Source organism: Cucurbita pepo, unplaced genomic scaffold (assembly GCF_002806865.2).
Source record: "Cucurbita pepo subsp. pepo cultivar mu-cu-16 unplaced genomic scaffold, ASM280686v2 Cp4.1_scaffold000184, whole genome shotgun sequence".
NCBI classification, from domain to species: domain Eukaryota; kingdom Viridiplantae; phylum Streptophyta; class Magnoliopsida; order Cucurbitales; family Cucurbitaceae; genus Cucurbita; species Cucurbita pepo.
The window spans coordinates 55,443-70,118 of NW_019646454.1; the positions used below are offsets into that span (position 1 = coordinate 55,443).

The 14,676-nt window shown below is 36.2% G+C and overlaps 3 protein-coding genes and 1 non-coding gene across 5 annotated transcripts; 3 read left to right on the forward strand and 1 right to left on the reverse strand.

Moving 5' to 3' along the window:
- Positions 1-2,866: 2,866 nt before the first annotated feature.
- Positions 2,867-5,262, forward strand: LOC111784313 (probable histone chaperone ASF1A). The gene is made up of 3 exons (XM_023665051.1): positions 2,867-3,251; positions 4,234-4,349; positions 4,638-5,262. Exons 1-3 carry the CDS (start codon positions 3,143-3,145, stop codon positions 5,076-5,078), a joined length of 666 nt encoding a protein of 221 aa, XP_023520819.1. The 5' UTR covers positions 2,867-3,142; the 3' UTR covers positions 5,079-5,262.
- Positions 5,263-6,028: 766 nt separating this feature from the next.
- LOC111784321 lies at positions 6,029-6,130 on the forward strand. Its single transcript, XR_002813513.1, has one exon. It is a non-coding gene; the product is annotated as a U6 spliceosomal RNA (small nuclear RNA).
- A 461-nt stretch (positions 6,131-6,591) lies between these two features.
- On the forward strand, positions 6,592-9,046 carry LOC111784320 (palmitoyl-acyl carrier protein thioesterase, chloroplastic-like). The gene is made up of 6 exons (XM_023665058.1): positions 6,592-7,312; positions 7,390-7,523; positions 7,668-7,781; positions 7,871-8,039; positions 8,122-8,190; positions 8,375-9,046. Exons 1-6 carry the CDS (start codon positions 6,971-6,973, stop codon positions 8,720-8,722), a joined length of 1,176 nt encoding a protein of 391 aa, XP_023520826.1. The 5' UTR covers positions 6,592-6,970; the 3' UTR covers positions 8,723-9,046.
- A 141-nt stretch (positions 9,047-9,187) lies between these two features.
- LOC111784319 (CDP-diacylglycerol--serine O-phosphatidyltransferase 1-like) lies at positions 9,188-14,134 on the reverse strand. Of its 2 annotated transcripts, none has more exons than XM_023665056.1 (13): positions 13,981-14,134; positions 12,197-12,391; positions 11,945-12,010; positions 11,807-11,866; positions 11,341-11,431; positions 11,116-11,170; positions 10,952-11,031; positions 10,739-10,855; positions 10,562-10,646; positions 10,179-10,270; positions 9,791-10,044; positions 9,622-9,710; positions 9,188-9,539 (listed from the first exon to the last, which is right to left on the reverse strand). In XM_023665056.1, exons 2-13 carry the CDS (start codon positions 12,364-12,366, stop codon positions 9,412-9,414), a joined length of 1,287 nt encoding a protein of 428 aa, XP_023520824.1. In that variant the 5' UTR covers positions 12,367-12,391; positions 13,981-14,134; the 3' UTR covers positions 9,188-9,411. The 2 variants fall into 2 exon arrangements, with proteins under 2 accessions (XP_023520824.1, XP_023520825.1); XM_023665057.1 differs by lacking the exon at positions 13,981-14,134 and adding an exon at positions 13,785-13,942.
- Between the last annotated feature and the right edge of the window lie 542 nt (positions 14,135-14,676).

Consider the following 14,676-nt stretch of genomic DNA (forward strand, 5'->3'; position numbering starts at 1 on the left):
TTTTTTTTTTTTTTTTTTTTTTTTTTTTTTTTTTTTTTTTTTTTTTTTTTTTTTTTTTTTTTTAGTAAGTTCAATTAATCTAATTACTAAACATTTGTTTATTAACCATTTATTAAGAAAAACAAATTAAAGTTAGACGCGTTCTAAAGTTGTGAGGCTCATGATGATATGTAACGGGCAAAAACAGACAATATCTGCTAGCAATGGCCTTGGGTTAATACTAGAGGTATCAAAGTTAGACACCAAGTTGTGTGCCAGCAAAGACGTATCTGCTAGCAATGGCCTTGGGTTAATACTAGTGGTATCAAAGTTAGACACCAAATTGTGTGCCACCAAAGACGTTGGGCTCCCCAAAAGGGGGTGAATTGAGAAATCTCACATCTGTTGGAGAGGGTGAATAGGAAACAGAACATTTCTTATAAATGTGTGTTTTTTACGCGTTTTAAAAGCGTGAAGCTGATGGTTGTACATAACGAGTCAAAGCAGATTATATATGCTAGTTTGCTAGGCCAAGAAAAGTACAAAACTTCGACATTTTATTAGGTCTAGGTCAATTACGCATTGCTTTCGCTTTAAAGGAAACTACGTAATATTGTCATTAGCAATGATGTGCTCAAGAAAAATAAATTTGTACAACAAAAAGTCACACTTAGAAGCTTGGCAGGAAGCTTGACTTCTCTAACGGTGTCAAAATTTACACGAGGTATTCCTCATGTTGCTTCTTAGTCTTGAAAAAAACTCGTCTTTTATATCTGCTACCACAAAGGAGTCTATAAATCTCTTGAAAACTTTATTCATGGGATCCATGAAATTTGACTCGATCGTTCTTGATCTTTAATTGATGATATCTTGAACTTAAACCATCGTTCTTCTTTGTCAACAAAACTTACGGGCCTATGATCCAACACTATTGTCTAAGGAACCTTCATCTAGTGGTTCCTATATCGAGGTACTTCAACTCTATTTGAGTCATTCTATAAGGAGCTTTAGAATTGAGCTCGTTCTCAATTCGAGTTTTGTGCTGATGGTAAACTTGGAAGGTCAAAAGGTCAAACTTGCTACCATGTAACGCTCCTAATTTTTTAGGCATAAATTAAAGATGTCATTACATGCCTGCCTTTTAATAACATATGCAAAAATTTAAATAAAACATTTCATACGAAGTCATGGACTTGTACGTTTAGTTTAAAACAAGAAATAGAAAAAACGTCGTCAAAATAAAATCTTAATTTAATGTTCGAGTACTTGCATAAGCTTTCTTGCGTCTCTTCTCTTCTCGGGGTTTAGTGTGTTTTACAGGCCGCATGCAAAGTTAAGTAGTTGATGGAGGGATTGTGGGAGGTGAAATTTTTTAAAGAAAGTGTGGGTGGGTTTGTTTCGAGATCTCTGATGGCTCACTAGAAATCTTGTGATTTGAGATTTTCGGCGAGATTCAAAAAAATTTCTTTGCTATTACAAGAAATGTCCTCATGTATGGATGATAACGCCAGCTGAGAAGACCTTGAAATTTGAGCATGAATGAGTTGGTTTGATGTATAAAAGAGAACATTAAACATTATGAGCATGTTTATCGAGGAACGAACTGTTGAGTTATGATATAACCGAAATTGAAAGCATGTCTATAGTATGATATAAAGCATGTTATGGGAAACCGATTATTTATGTTTGAGTATAGAATGAGTTGAGATGACACATGTTGAATGTGATTATGAATATTTACTGAAACAGGTATACACTATCTTATGAATGGAATTTATGATTAGGTATCCATGTTTAGATTGCTATGTTATGTCTCTATTTCAGATGCTTATGATGTATGCAGTTATACGAGGACGTTCAGGGGTTCGCCAACTACCCTCTAACAGTGAACCTGACTTGATTGTCAGAAGTCCGGATAACCATAGAACTGGCTTATGATATTTTATGATTTATGATTATACCGTGTGAGGACTATTGTGAAGTTTGCCAGTTAGCTTCTTGTAGTGAGCCTATCACTCGAGAGCCAAGGGCCCACAACTGTATCTTATGAGTTGGTCACGATTATTGTTCATGCATGTGAGTTATACGGTTATATGGGAACGGTAGGGGATTCGTCAACTAGCCCCTCATCGTAAACCTGACTTGATTGTCAAAAGTTCGAATAACCATAGAACTTACCTATTTTATGATGTATGATTTATGTCCTGTGGGGACTATTAGAAAGTTCGTCAATTAGCTTTCTTTTGGTGAACTTGCCAAGAGCGACAAGGGTCCACAGTTGCACCTTAGAGTTGGTCGAGCTTTAGCATGCACAAATCCTATGAAATTTATACCAAAGTCGCACCTCGAAGACTTTGAAATATGATGATGATGGTAACGAGAGACTAGTAGATACCACTAACTAGGAGACCTAAAGAACTTAATAATATTTCGAGGGCTTAGGTCCAAATAGGACCAAAGAATGAGAAAACTTAGAGGGTGCATCGTAGTAAGATGATAGGAACAAATCCCAAAAGAGAATAAGATACTAAACCGATGGACAAGATCAATAAGATTTAATAACAAAATATGAATTAATAGTAAGCTGATTACAGAGTATATTTTATATACTCATCTCTTTACTTCAACATTCTTGTAGCGGGCGAGGCATAAGCACACTTGAATTGTTGGCTGCTATAGCGGTTCCTCGAGTATATTTTAAATACTCATTTATTATTATTATTATTATTATTTTGACATCAACATTTGCATGGTCTACAATATAAATAATATATTATATTTTTGACAGAATGGTTCAATTAAACCTTCGTCAATATAATTCAAACCATTTTAATCATTTTTCATAAATTTTTATGAAATTTCAATCATTTCCATATGTGTTAACCTAACTTCATCTATCTATGACAATTGTGTTACAATGAATCTCTAAATCTCCCGCCAATTTGGGCATTCCATTTCCCTCCAAAAATTCCAGCGGCGGCGATTTATATATAATCGACGAACTCAGTTGTTGGTTTTTCATTTGGGATCCATCTTCAACTTCAATAGTGACTGTAATCGGCCATCGTTATTCCGTTCGGTCGTTGATGAGTGATCCCCGAATTAGGGTTAAGATCGATCAATTTGGGGAATCAATTACAGAGCTGCGTTCCGGTTTCTGGCGATGAGTGCCGTCAACATCACTAACGTCACCGTCTTGGATAACCCTGCCGCATTTCTGAATCCATTTCAGTTCGAGATCTCATATGAGTGCTTAACTCCGCTTAAAGACGGTAATCTGTTTTGTTTTGATAGATTGCATCAGTTTGGGTGATGATTTGAACAGTCGATGTTGGGGTAATTAGATGTTGTCTTGAAATTATTTTATTGGATTCATCAGATTAAGAGTAGGATATTCCTAGTGTTTCGGCTTGTAAACTGGATATTTGCGTTTGGTTAATGATTTGTTTGCAATCGTTTCTCTACTCACATTTTGCGGAAGAAAACTTTGTGCCCCTGATTTCCTGTATACTGTTCGGATTTAAAATTAAGTTCAAATCTCGTAACCTAACGCCTGTATTCTAACGATGTGTTTTTTCATGCTTAAATCCTGATTTTGATGCTTGAGCCTTGGTAGTTTGTGATAGAAATTTGTCATTTCTACTCAGCTCTTTTGATATTGTTATCTTTGAAGGGTATTTGTATGTATACTCTTTATGGTACAGATTCATATATGCCTTTTAACTCCTAATGCTCATTTCAAAAGTTCTTATTCATCCTCTTTGGATATTTTTTTCTTGTGGGTGGAGGTTTGGTTTAGAACGTTGAATACTAGATATAGTAAAATTGTGTTAATCATGATGTTTGGATTTTTCTTGAGTATTTAGTCCGTAGTTCATTAGATGGTCGGGTAAGAGTTGAGTGTTACTAGAAAACCCAGATGATAATAGAACAAAAAATCATGTGCTCAAACTCTAGTAATTATTGTTCTTTTTGGAGATTGATATTAAGAGTCACTTTTCTAGACTTGCTAATTTTGAACCTAGATGTGACCAAAGTATTAAAAATATAAGCATAAGATCAATAATATATTAGCTTAAACTATAAATTATGCTCAATCTATTGCTCGTGATTTTGGATTTACGGGTCATTAATTTGATAAGAAACACTGCATTGTCATTTCTTAAGTTATTAGCTCAATGATCGATGTATTCTATTTTGGTTTTTGACTCAAATCAACTTTAATGACATGTTTTCTGTTTGATTATTCTACAGATCTAGAATGGAAACTCACCTATGTCGGATCTGCCGAGGATGAAACCTATGATCAGCTTTTGGAGAGTGTGCTCGTTGGACCTGTTAACGTAGGCAATTACCGTTTTGTTCTTCAGGTAATATATGCCGAGTCCTTCACTAGTGACAGTTTTAGCATGGCTTAAAAAGAGATGAAATTCAAGTAAAGATTTGAGTAATTAGTACAATTTAGTGATAGATTATCATATTTTTACTTCAAGGGGATTCGAACTTTTATCTTCTTGATCCGAAAAAAATAGTCTTTGTCAAACATCGATCTATATAAATACCTGATGAAATTTCACTTGTGTTGACTCAAATTTCTGCTCAAACTGGAATCTGACTGTTCTGAACTGGTACATTTGTTGGGATTGGAAATTTTGCAGGCAGACCCTCCGGATCCGTCAAAAATCCGGGAAGAAGACATCACGGGGGTCACAGTACTGTTGTTAACATGTTCATACATGGGACAAGAATTTATAAGAGTAGGATATTATGTGAACAACGATTATGATGATGAACAGCTTCGAGAGGAACCTCCACCAAAAGTTTTGGTGGAAAGGATCCAAAGAAACATTCTTGCTGACAAGCCCAGAGTCACAAAGTTCCCAATCAATTTTCATCCGGAGAACTCTGAACATGGTGGAGAGCAAAATTCGTCTCCACCAGCTGAAGCTATCAACAACGAAGAAGAAGAAGAAGAATTGCAGGCATCGCCATTGCCATCGCCATCGCCATCACCACCACCATCAGCTGCATCTGATGAACCATCTCTGGAGCAGGATGCCGTTGATACTGAAGCTCAGCCCTCAGTCACGGCAAACTAAGGTTTGAGAGGTGATCCATATTTGGTAACTTTTGCTCTTGTTTGTAATCTAAAGCAGTGAGGTAGATAATGTTAATCAGACCAGTTTGGGAATGTGCATTAGATTATAAGAATTTAGAGAGTTTGATTTCATATTTTATTCAAGTGAAAATTGTGATAATTCCAAATTAATTTTGGTTATTTTATCTGCTTTTTATTCCATTTCTATAGTTTCGTTAAGTTTTCAAAATGTCCAATAATAATCTTCCTTCTCTTTGGAAATATCTATCTTTTTGAGCTTTCATTTTCAACCTTTCCCTTTAGGTTTTAAAACGCATCTGTTAGGAGGAAGTTTTCACACCACTATTAGAGAAATGTTTCATTACTTTCTCCTTCCGATATGAGATCTCACAAATATTTACCCAAATAAGTTTATAATATGTTTTGGTTTTAAGGAAGAATTAAGAATGAAGTTGAGCTGCCAAGATGAACTTGTTGAATAATTGCAATAATTGCTCTAAAAATGTTTGTAATTAAGTTTTTTTTCTTTCGAAGAATTTGAAAAAAAAAAAAAAAAAAAACTGTTTGCAAAATGAGTACTAGGATTTGAATAAAATCTGTCGTTAACTAATTAAAAAATTATTTTAACATTTTACAATTGAATTGACAAAAATGAAATGTTATTTTTGATATTTACTGATTAACAATTTGTGTAAATAATATGTTTTACTTTTTCTTGAATAGAAGTCATTTGTATGAACATACTAAAAGGAATCAAGAAAAATAGTTTTAACAATCGGTAAAAAAAAAAAAAAATCATAGTTGAAATCTTACCCGGTAGGCATGAATAATTAAATAAAATAAAGTGACTCATATGATAATTCTTCCGTTCTTTAAGATTTGAATTTAGTTTTTATTTTATTCTTGAAATCTTAAAATATGATATATATACCGTATGTGAGGTTTGATTTAGTTTTTAATTGGTAGGGACATTCGACAAAATTGGAACGATACAGAGAAGAATAGCATGATCCATGCCCAAACAATCTAAATCCTGGGTATGGATCATTTCAAATGATATCAGAGCCATACCTTTCCCAATAAAATGTGGTTCAGGGAGGAACCAAGGCAGACGTTGATGGACATGTGATACCCGAGTAAAAAAGGGTACATAAATGAACCGACACTATATTTGAATGAGAGTGATCCTAAAAATAGAATGATTAAGAAAAGCTTACAAGAAAGGAAAGCTACTACATGTACCAATAAGGTGTACCTTTATTTTCGGTGGCTCAATCATAAGAATGTCATAGTTTGAAGCAATTTTACGTTAAGTGACATTTTAGGAATTTTTCTAAGTAAAAAGTAGGTAGTGTGACTATGTCGCTAACGAATGGAATTTTGGGGCGCCATCAGAAGTCAAATATGGATTTATAGTTTTCACTCTTCACAAGTGAGAAGCAGGTAACGTGATCATATTATCGAAGAATACCGATGCCATCAAGTGCCAAATTCGAATTTCAAATCCGGGTCTTATGTTGTTATGTTCACACACAAACACACTCACACAAGCAAATGGGTTGATCAATCAAGGTCTTATGTTCACACACAGACACACACACACACACACACACTCACTTTTACTCTTATCACTCTATCTACCAATTACTCAAAAGAAAATTCTCCTCCATATGCAAAGATCCAAACTCCATCTCCATCTTCGTCCTTCAACGATTCCATTGTCGATCAATACTAAGATTCCATAGCCATTTTTCCGATGGACCTATGCATTTCTTTGTTATCTTCATTTTTCTACTGAGAATGAAGTAACTTGTTCTCTTCTTCCTTGGGCAAATCCGCCATTTTCTACTATAAGATCGCGATGGCCGATCCTCTGTTTCAGAAGCTCTTCAAATGGCTTCTTTCTCTTGCCCTGTTTCTTATGTTGTGAGGTGCTCCACTGCCAAAGAAGCGAATGATTCTAACAAGCAGAGGTATGTTAACGTTAATGGCAATTTTATTGGGTCCATTTCAGAAGCTTCTTCGAGATCTTTGATTGCTTTTGTTGCGGAAAATGGGTGTGTTGTTAATGATGTTCGACAGAAAATTCCTACGAAGAAGCAGCTGGTTGATACTCATCGGCAAGGGCTGATCATCGAAGGAGGTGTTGGGTATAGACAAACTGTTGTGATTCGATCGTATGAAGTTGGTCCTGATAAGACTGCAACTCTGGAGAGTGTCATGAATCTTCTGCAGGTAAGGGATGCCCAACTTGTGTTCGACGAAATGCTTAGCTCACTTTAATTGATTGGAACCGTTTGTGTTTCTTGTAGGAAACAGCATTGAATCATGTTTGGATGTCTGGACTCCTCAGCAATGGCTTTGGGGCCACCCATGGCATGATGAAGAACAATCTCATCTGGGTCGTTTCGCGAATGCACGTCGAAGTCGACCACTATCCTATATGGTGTGTTCTCTTGATACCTTCAAAATATTAGTCCTACTAAGTCATCAGTTTTGCATCTATTGGGCATTGAGATGATCATGGGGAACTTGTTATCTATCTGATTGAAATGTCACTTATTTTCATTGTGCACATGGAGCTCTGCAGGGGGGAGATTGTTGATATCGATACGTGGGTTGGGGCATCGGGTAAAAATGGAATGAGGAGAGATTGGCTAATAAGAAGTCAGGCCACCGGTCATGTTTATGCTCGGGGTACAAGGTAATAAGAATTTGATATCTACATAGCAGTTCTTCCAAATTTGTACTCATTTACTGCCATCTCTTCTGGTGTACTGAAACATAAAACAGCACATGGGTGATGATGAACCAGCAAACAAGACGCCTCTCAAAAATGCCAGACGAGGTAAGGGCAGAGATTTCACCATGGTTTATAGAAAAGCATGCTATCAAAGAAGATGCCCCTGAGAAAATTTCCAAGCTTGATGACAAAGCCAAGTACATGAACTCTAACTTGAAGGTAAAAATCCTTAAAACTCAAAACAACGGTTCGGTTTCCACCCGAATTTAGAAAGAAATGCTGATAATTGCTGTTTACCCAGCCAAAGAGAAGTGATCTGGACATGAACCACCATGTCAACAATGTCAAGTATCTAAGATGGATGCTAGAGGTATCATTCATTACTCTAGCAAGACTTTCCCCTTTTATAACTCGATTCGTGGTGGTTTGAAGAAACCGAACCACGAGCTTATCCCCAGGGGTATTGAAGTCTTTAAGACGCCCCGAGGGTCGATACTTTACCGTTAGAAAAAGAAATCCATTCAAGTTTTGACACTTTTATATGCCTATTACAGACGATACCTGACCATGTTTTGGAGTCCCATCAACTGTCTAGTATCATATTAGAGTATAGAAGGGAATGCGCAAGCTCTGATATAGTTCAATCACTATGTGAGCCAGAGAATGATGGAATCCTCAGGGATATGGACATGATAGAAGATAATGAAATCAATATCCTACATGGGTTTTCCTTGGCATCTGAGATTCTCAAATGTGGTGGGCTGTTGGGATCTTATAACCAAGGAGCATTGAGGTATGCACATCTACTACAAATTGAAGGGGAAGCTAAGAATGAAGAGATAGTGAGGGGAAGAACCACATGGAAGAAGAAGCTTACCACTATACCATTTTCCACACAGTAAATATCATGTCTAGCAGTCTCGTGCCTCTTTACGAAGAAGACAACACGCCACAGTGCAACATTCCTCCAAGCAAAACAGGATTATTCATAGTCATGTTGCTTTGCTTCACAAGGGAGTTCATCAGATGGAGCTGCTCCTGCAAATGTAATAGAAATGACAGAGCATCCCTTCAAAGAGGTCAAGAAACTGTGTAAACATAAGAGAAACAATGTAAGTTCTTTCCGTAAGTTTATCCTTCTTATATATGTATATGTGTTTTTTTTCAAGAGATTCTAATGCTACTGAATCCAGCTGATTCTGAACTCAGCATTCTGTGCTTTGGAAGTTTCATGTTCCGTAACTACAAATATCAATGGAGATGTATGAGTATGGAGAGAACCCAAAAGGAAAAATAATCACAAAAATATATCAATCTGAGACACAAAAACTAAATAAACTTAACAAGCAAAATGAAAACCCAAAAACTAAATCAAATCTACCCTTGCTTCTATCTAGAGAAAAAGCATAGGAAATTTTCCACTCGGAAACTCGATTTCCAAAACCAAAAAGATTGCTCATCTGGGAAACTAGTTCCCTTTTCTAAGAGGAAAATCATGTACAATCAATGTGGGCTGGGTAAAATATTTACATGGGAATCCCCCTTATGACAGGAAGAAACTAAAGAATAGTCTACCACAGCTGCTGAGAGATCATTGCTTCTTTCTCGCTAAACTTCGATGTGATTGCCACGACCAAATTAGAATGAGTAGCACGAGTGCAGCCCCAATAGAGCTCCAGAAGATTATCAGCCCAAGGGGCATTGGATTAGGATATAAACCTGACATAAAAACACACCAATGGCAGCCAGTTACAAGCTTGAAACTAAACCATTAGAGATTTAGAAGATCACAAAATCTTACCATGTCCAAACTTTATACAAATAAGGAGTTCAATGATGCAAATTGCAAGTGAGAGCCAACAAAACGAGCCAACTTTCTTCACAGGCTTTCTGGAATATATATTATTAGTCAAGATGGATGGATTTGTTTGAGAGAAAAAGAATTCATGGGGTAGAGATGGAGAGTGTACCGATCTTGAAGATACGAATTGTACTCGCGAATCGTTGGGATTGCTATTAGCCACCACAAGATTAGCCTATATATGATCACAGGATTCCTAGGAGGTACCCAAAGACAAAACTTCAAAAAGAATGTATTGAGCTCGACTGTCAGAAAGATGATGCAAAGACTTATAACTTGAATGAATCGCCATGGACCGAGCAACGGGTGCCATTCATCTTTGTCCCACTGCGCCGGTGTGAATTGTCCCAGTGTCCGTTTCACCTGAATCAGAGAAACAGCACATTTGATTCTTTAGTTAGCTAGAAGAGGAGGAGGGATGGCATCACCACAACTAATAACGCTTACAAAAAGATAATCTATCAGAAACTGAAGAAGAATTCATACGGTTGACGTACTTTTCCAATAATGTTTGGTTGACGACTGAGACCGACCCACTTGTATGTTTTACCATCGAAGTATCGAACGGTACGCATTCCCGCCCAGATGCCTGCAAAATTAGTCATACATGAACTCGGAAAACCCGTATTTATTCTAAACTCAACGATTAGTTGAACACATAACTATGAGAACACTCAAACCATCCTTGTCTACGTAAGAGGATTCAATAACCAGTAATCTATCTATTTCAAAACATCTGAAAGTCAGAACTCAAAAGATTGGATAACAGACCAAGAAGTTTACTCTGATAGGATATGACAAGAAAAACAATTAATCCAAACAGAACCTAAGAGTGGCAAACAAATCATGTGGCCATGGGGAAGAAAGAGAGAGATCTCACCAAACCAGTTACAAATCAAAATATCAAGAACGATACTGTCCCACCAGCATTCATTGAAGTTCGGCAACATATGGCGAAACGTTAGCTGAAAATCAAGAGATCTAATGATTATATCAATGAATGCCAAACTTCGGTCGAGATCACCGTATGAAATTCATAGAGAACGAAAAGCCGAACCTCCATCATTTCAAACCCGATGGACAATACCCATAGTAGAACTTGGTTACGAATCATTATAGCCTTCCCCCACCATCCAATTATATGAGCTGGAACAAATTCATCAAAAAGTGTCTCCTGGAAATAAGAACAAGAAAGTATGATGAATATCATAGATGTGAAAAACAATATTGCAGCAGAACAGTTGGAGTATATAGGCAAAAGATTTCGTACATAAACATTCTTAAACCTGCTTCTGGAATTTTCAGGTAAATAAAGACGACAATCAGCACCATAAGATCTTTCAGGAAGTTCTGCATGAAATGGAAGGATATGTAAACCAAAACTAGATTCATCCAAATGCACCAAAACAGTTCAACAAAGATGTAGGACATTACCAATACCAAGGTCGGGATGGAGAAACTTCATGAACTGTCGAGCATCGTCACGACTCTGGAAGACAATTATAACATGATGTTAAAACCAAAGCCAATTTCTAAATGTAGAACATGTATAGAAGTCATAAAGTGAAAATTTTATACACAAAACTTAAGTATTCAATCAAGATCCTGTTTTTTTGATCAATTACACAATACAATACTCCACTATAAGGGAAACATGACCTGAAAAAGCAAAAAGGTAAGCGCTATCAAATAAATGACAGCCATTCCATGAACCAAACGCCAAATTGCTGGATGTGGCCTAATCAAAATCCTGCAAGTAATGATCTCAAGTGTGAGGGGCATGACAATACCTTATCAGAACTTCTCTAATCATAAATCCTACCAAACTGATCTCAAAAAGCTTCCATTTCATATCCGACGAGAACTGAGTGTTAAACGAACGATTACAAAATGCACAAATATAAAATGGAGGTCTCAACAACAATGAAAGAAGTCTGAGATTTGCAATCTTTTAATGCAGAAACAATGATCATCTCGTTAAATGACGTGTAGATGAAGAACAGGAACAAAGGAAATCTAGAGTCGAAAAAACGTTCCAACTTTCTTAGAAGTATTAATGTAAACTCTATACCATAGATTTTTCTTTTATGTACAATACAAAAGATGAGGATGAATAACCACTTACGTTGATGGGGCTTGCAGCAAACAATAGGCAAGAAATACTGAAATCATAGCCCATACACCCCTACATGGAATAGCACTTAGTAGGATGAGCTTCTAACATAAACAAAACAGTGATGACCTAATTAAAATCGACACAAACCTTTTGACCGATTTAGCGCTATCCTCATGCGCCGCGTTTTGAGGATCAAGGGCTCCACTAGACCAACTGGTTAAGACATACATTCAGACGAGCAACAAGATAAATAACGGATGTTAAAAACACACTAAAGAGTCGAAGTTTCCTTCATATGCTAAGCCAACACAAAGTTCAAAATAAACCACTACAAATGCAGCAAAAACTTGGACAGAAGAATTTAATGATAAGAAACAAGCTATTGCACAAAACACTCACATAAGGAAGCATGCACCAATAAGTAACAAGGATATAGTACGAGGCTTGTATGCCCAAGCAGTCCAGGGATCAAGATCTTCACTCATACTCAGTGAATTATAATCACCATTTACTTGAACCAAATGGTTTCTTTTCCTTGCTCGTTTCGGTCCATCAGGTTCCATAGCCATTTTTTGAAAGGACGCTGCTTGCTAACTGCAAATCATAAACATAAATGATGTTACCAGTTTTCTGAGAACATAATACAGAGTTATAAGTAAAAGAATTCCTAAGCTGCCTCCTCCAACAGGAATTGTAAGGCTTAGTGTATGGAAGGGGCAAAAAGGCATTAGAAAAACGACAGAACACGAGCACCTTTAGGAACACCAGGTAGAACTATAGCTAGAACACAGAAACACCATCCTTATAAATGGCAGGACGATACTTTTAAGAGCATACAATGGGTAATATGTGCACGTCTACCTCAATCATCAAATATATTAGTAGAAAAATCAAAAGTTGGTTGGACCATCAAAAAGTATTCCACTGCTTGAAACATTCAACTCCGAACCATATAACTCCAAAATAAGAGAGATGACATCTGTGTCCAAGATCATTCGGAAAAACTACATGTCACTCAACTTTTACCTTTCTACATATTGAACCTTCGAGTTAAAGTTCGAGTTAAACTTCTGGTCAACTTCGTTAATTTGTTTAAAACATTTATATTTGTGTTAAAAATCAACATAATTCTAGAAATTAAGTCCATTCTTTAGCCCTTCAACAAGAAAAGAAGCCAAAAGTAGTGCAGAAAAAAGTTCCAAGGGAAGTATGTGAAAGAGTAACACATATTTGTCAATAAAATGAATCCACAAATGATGATAAATATGGAAACATTCCTGTGATGAGGTTCACATGATTAAAGAGGTTCTTAGCAATGAAAATCTGATACTCTAAATCATTACAGAATCAGAAAATGAATGAGAACATTGTGGTTCAGTCAAAAAAGGAGAGCAGAAAGGGGCATTAGATGGTATGATTAAGAAAAACATTCCATAGAAGCATGTGAAATCTAATCCAAATGAATGGTCCCTACAGATTTCCCTTTAGCTGATTGTGACATTCATCACCAATCACAATAGTTTAGCAATGAACTTCCAATCACTACAACTTACCTGTTTCACCTATCAATTGGATGCGTATATCCTTCAAAGTCCAAAAGGGATTCTCAAATCTCAAGTCAAACTAGTTTATCCAAAGGGCAAGCTAATAATGCATTAATTAAGCCTATGATATTCATAGCGTTATGAAGTGATTTAGGAAGAAGTGGTCAAAGATATGAAATCAAGATAAAAAACAAACTTAAAACTACAACCAAAGAACCCACAACGGTGGGTAATGCACATCATAATGATGAAATAGATGAAAGTAAACATGTAGCGATGGATCCAACAAATCATGAATCCTGAAACTGATTCAGTATGTAGATACAAATCCAATATGAACAGAAAGAAGCAGTGGAGGAGAAGTGAATGAGTAAATAGAAAGAAGTAAAAAGGTTAGAAGAAGAGTGTAGAGAGAAAGCAAAAAAGGGAAGGAAGGAGCCCACCATGAAATAAGAGCATGTAATTGAAGGCGTTGCATGTGTTTGGGAAAATATAAAGTAGGCATTAAAAACCCATTTGAGAAAAGGGAAATTGATCTGAGAAACAGGGAGAAAAGGGATGGGATGAATGAAAGGCAAATTCATCTGTGTTGTTCCATAGAGAAGGAGGAGGAGGAGATGGAGGGAGGGGGTTACTTACGTAGAGAGGGGTGACAACGAGGTGCCCTAGCCGTACGATTGGAGGACAAAAGGATCGTAGCCGTGAGATGAGAGAGAGGGAGAGAAAGTGGAAGTTGCAATAAAGCGGTGGAGAAGAGGAAGAAGAAGAAGAAGAAGAAGAAGAAGAAGAAGGAGAATTAAATAAATAAATAAATAAATAAATAAATAAATAAATAAAAAGGATGGAAATCAAATCCGTATAAGCATCTGATTGGATTGGCAGAAATGAAAAAGAGGGGAATTGGGAAAATCAATTAGCTCTGTGTTACAGTAGACAGAGAAAGAAAGGCACCAACAAAAAATAAAAAATAAAAAATAAAAAAAAAAGGAGAGAGAGAGAAATTTGAGTAGAGAGAGAAAGAAAGAAGAGAAGGGAAAAGTCTAACCTCTTTTCCTTATCTCTCAGAGAGAGAGAGAGAGAGAGAGAGAGAGAGAGAGAGAGAGAGAGAGAGAGTCTGCAACTGTTGCAGAAAGGCAGGTGAAAAAAAATGGAGAATTAAGATGAGAGAGAGAGAGAGAGATGGTCAAAGAGAGACAATTATGTTTTTATTTATTTATTTATTTATTTATTTATTATTATTAATCTAGATGGGTAACTTTTTATTTTTTTTTTATAGCAAAATCTAATATATACTCCACTCAAAATTAAATTTTATGAATTTCTAAACTTTTTATT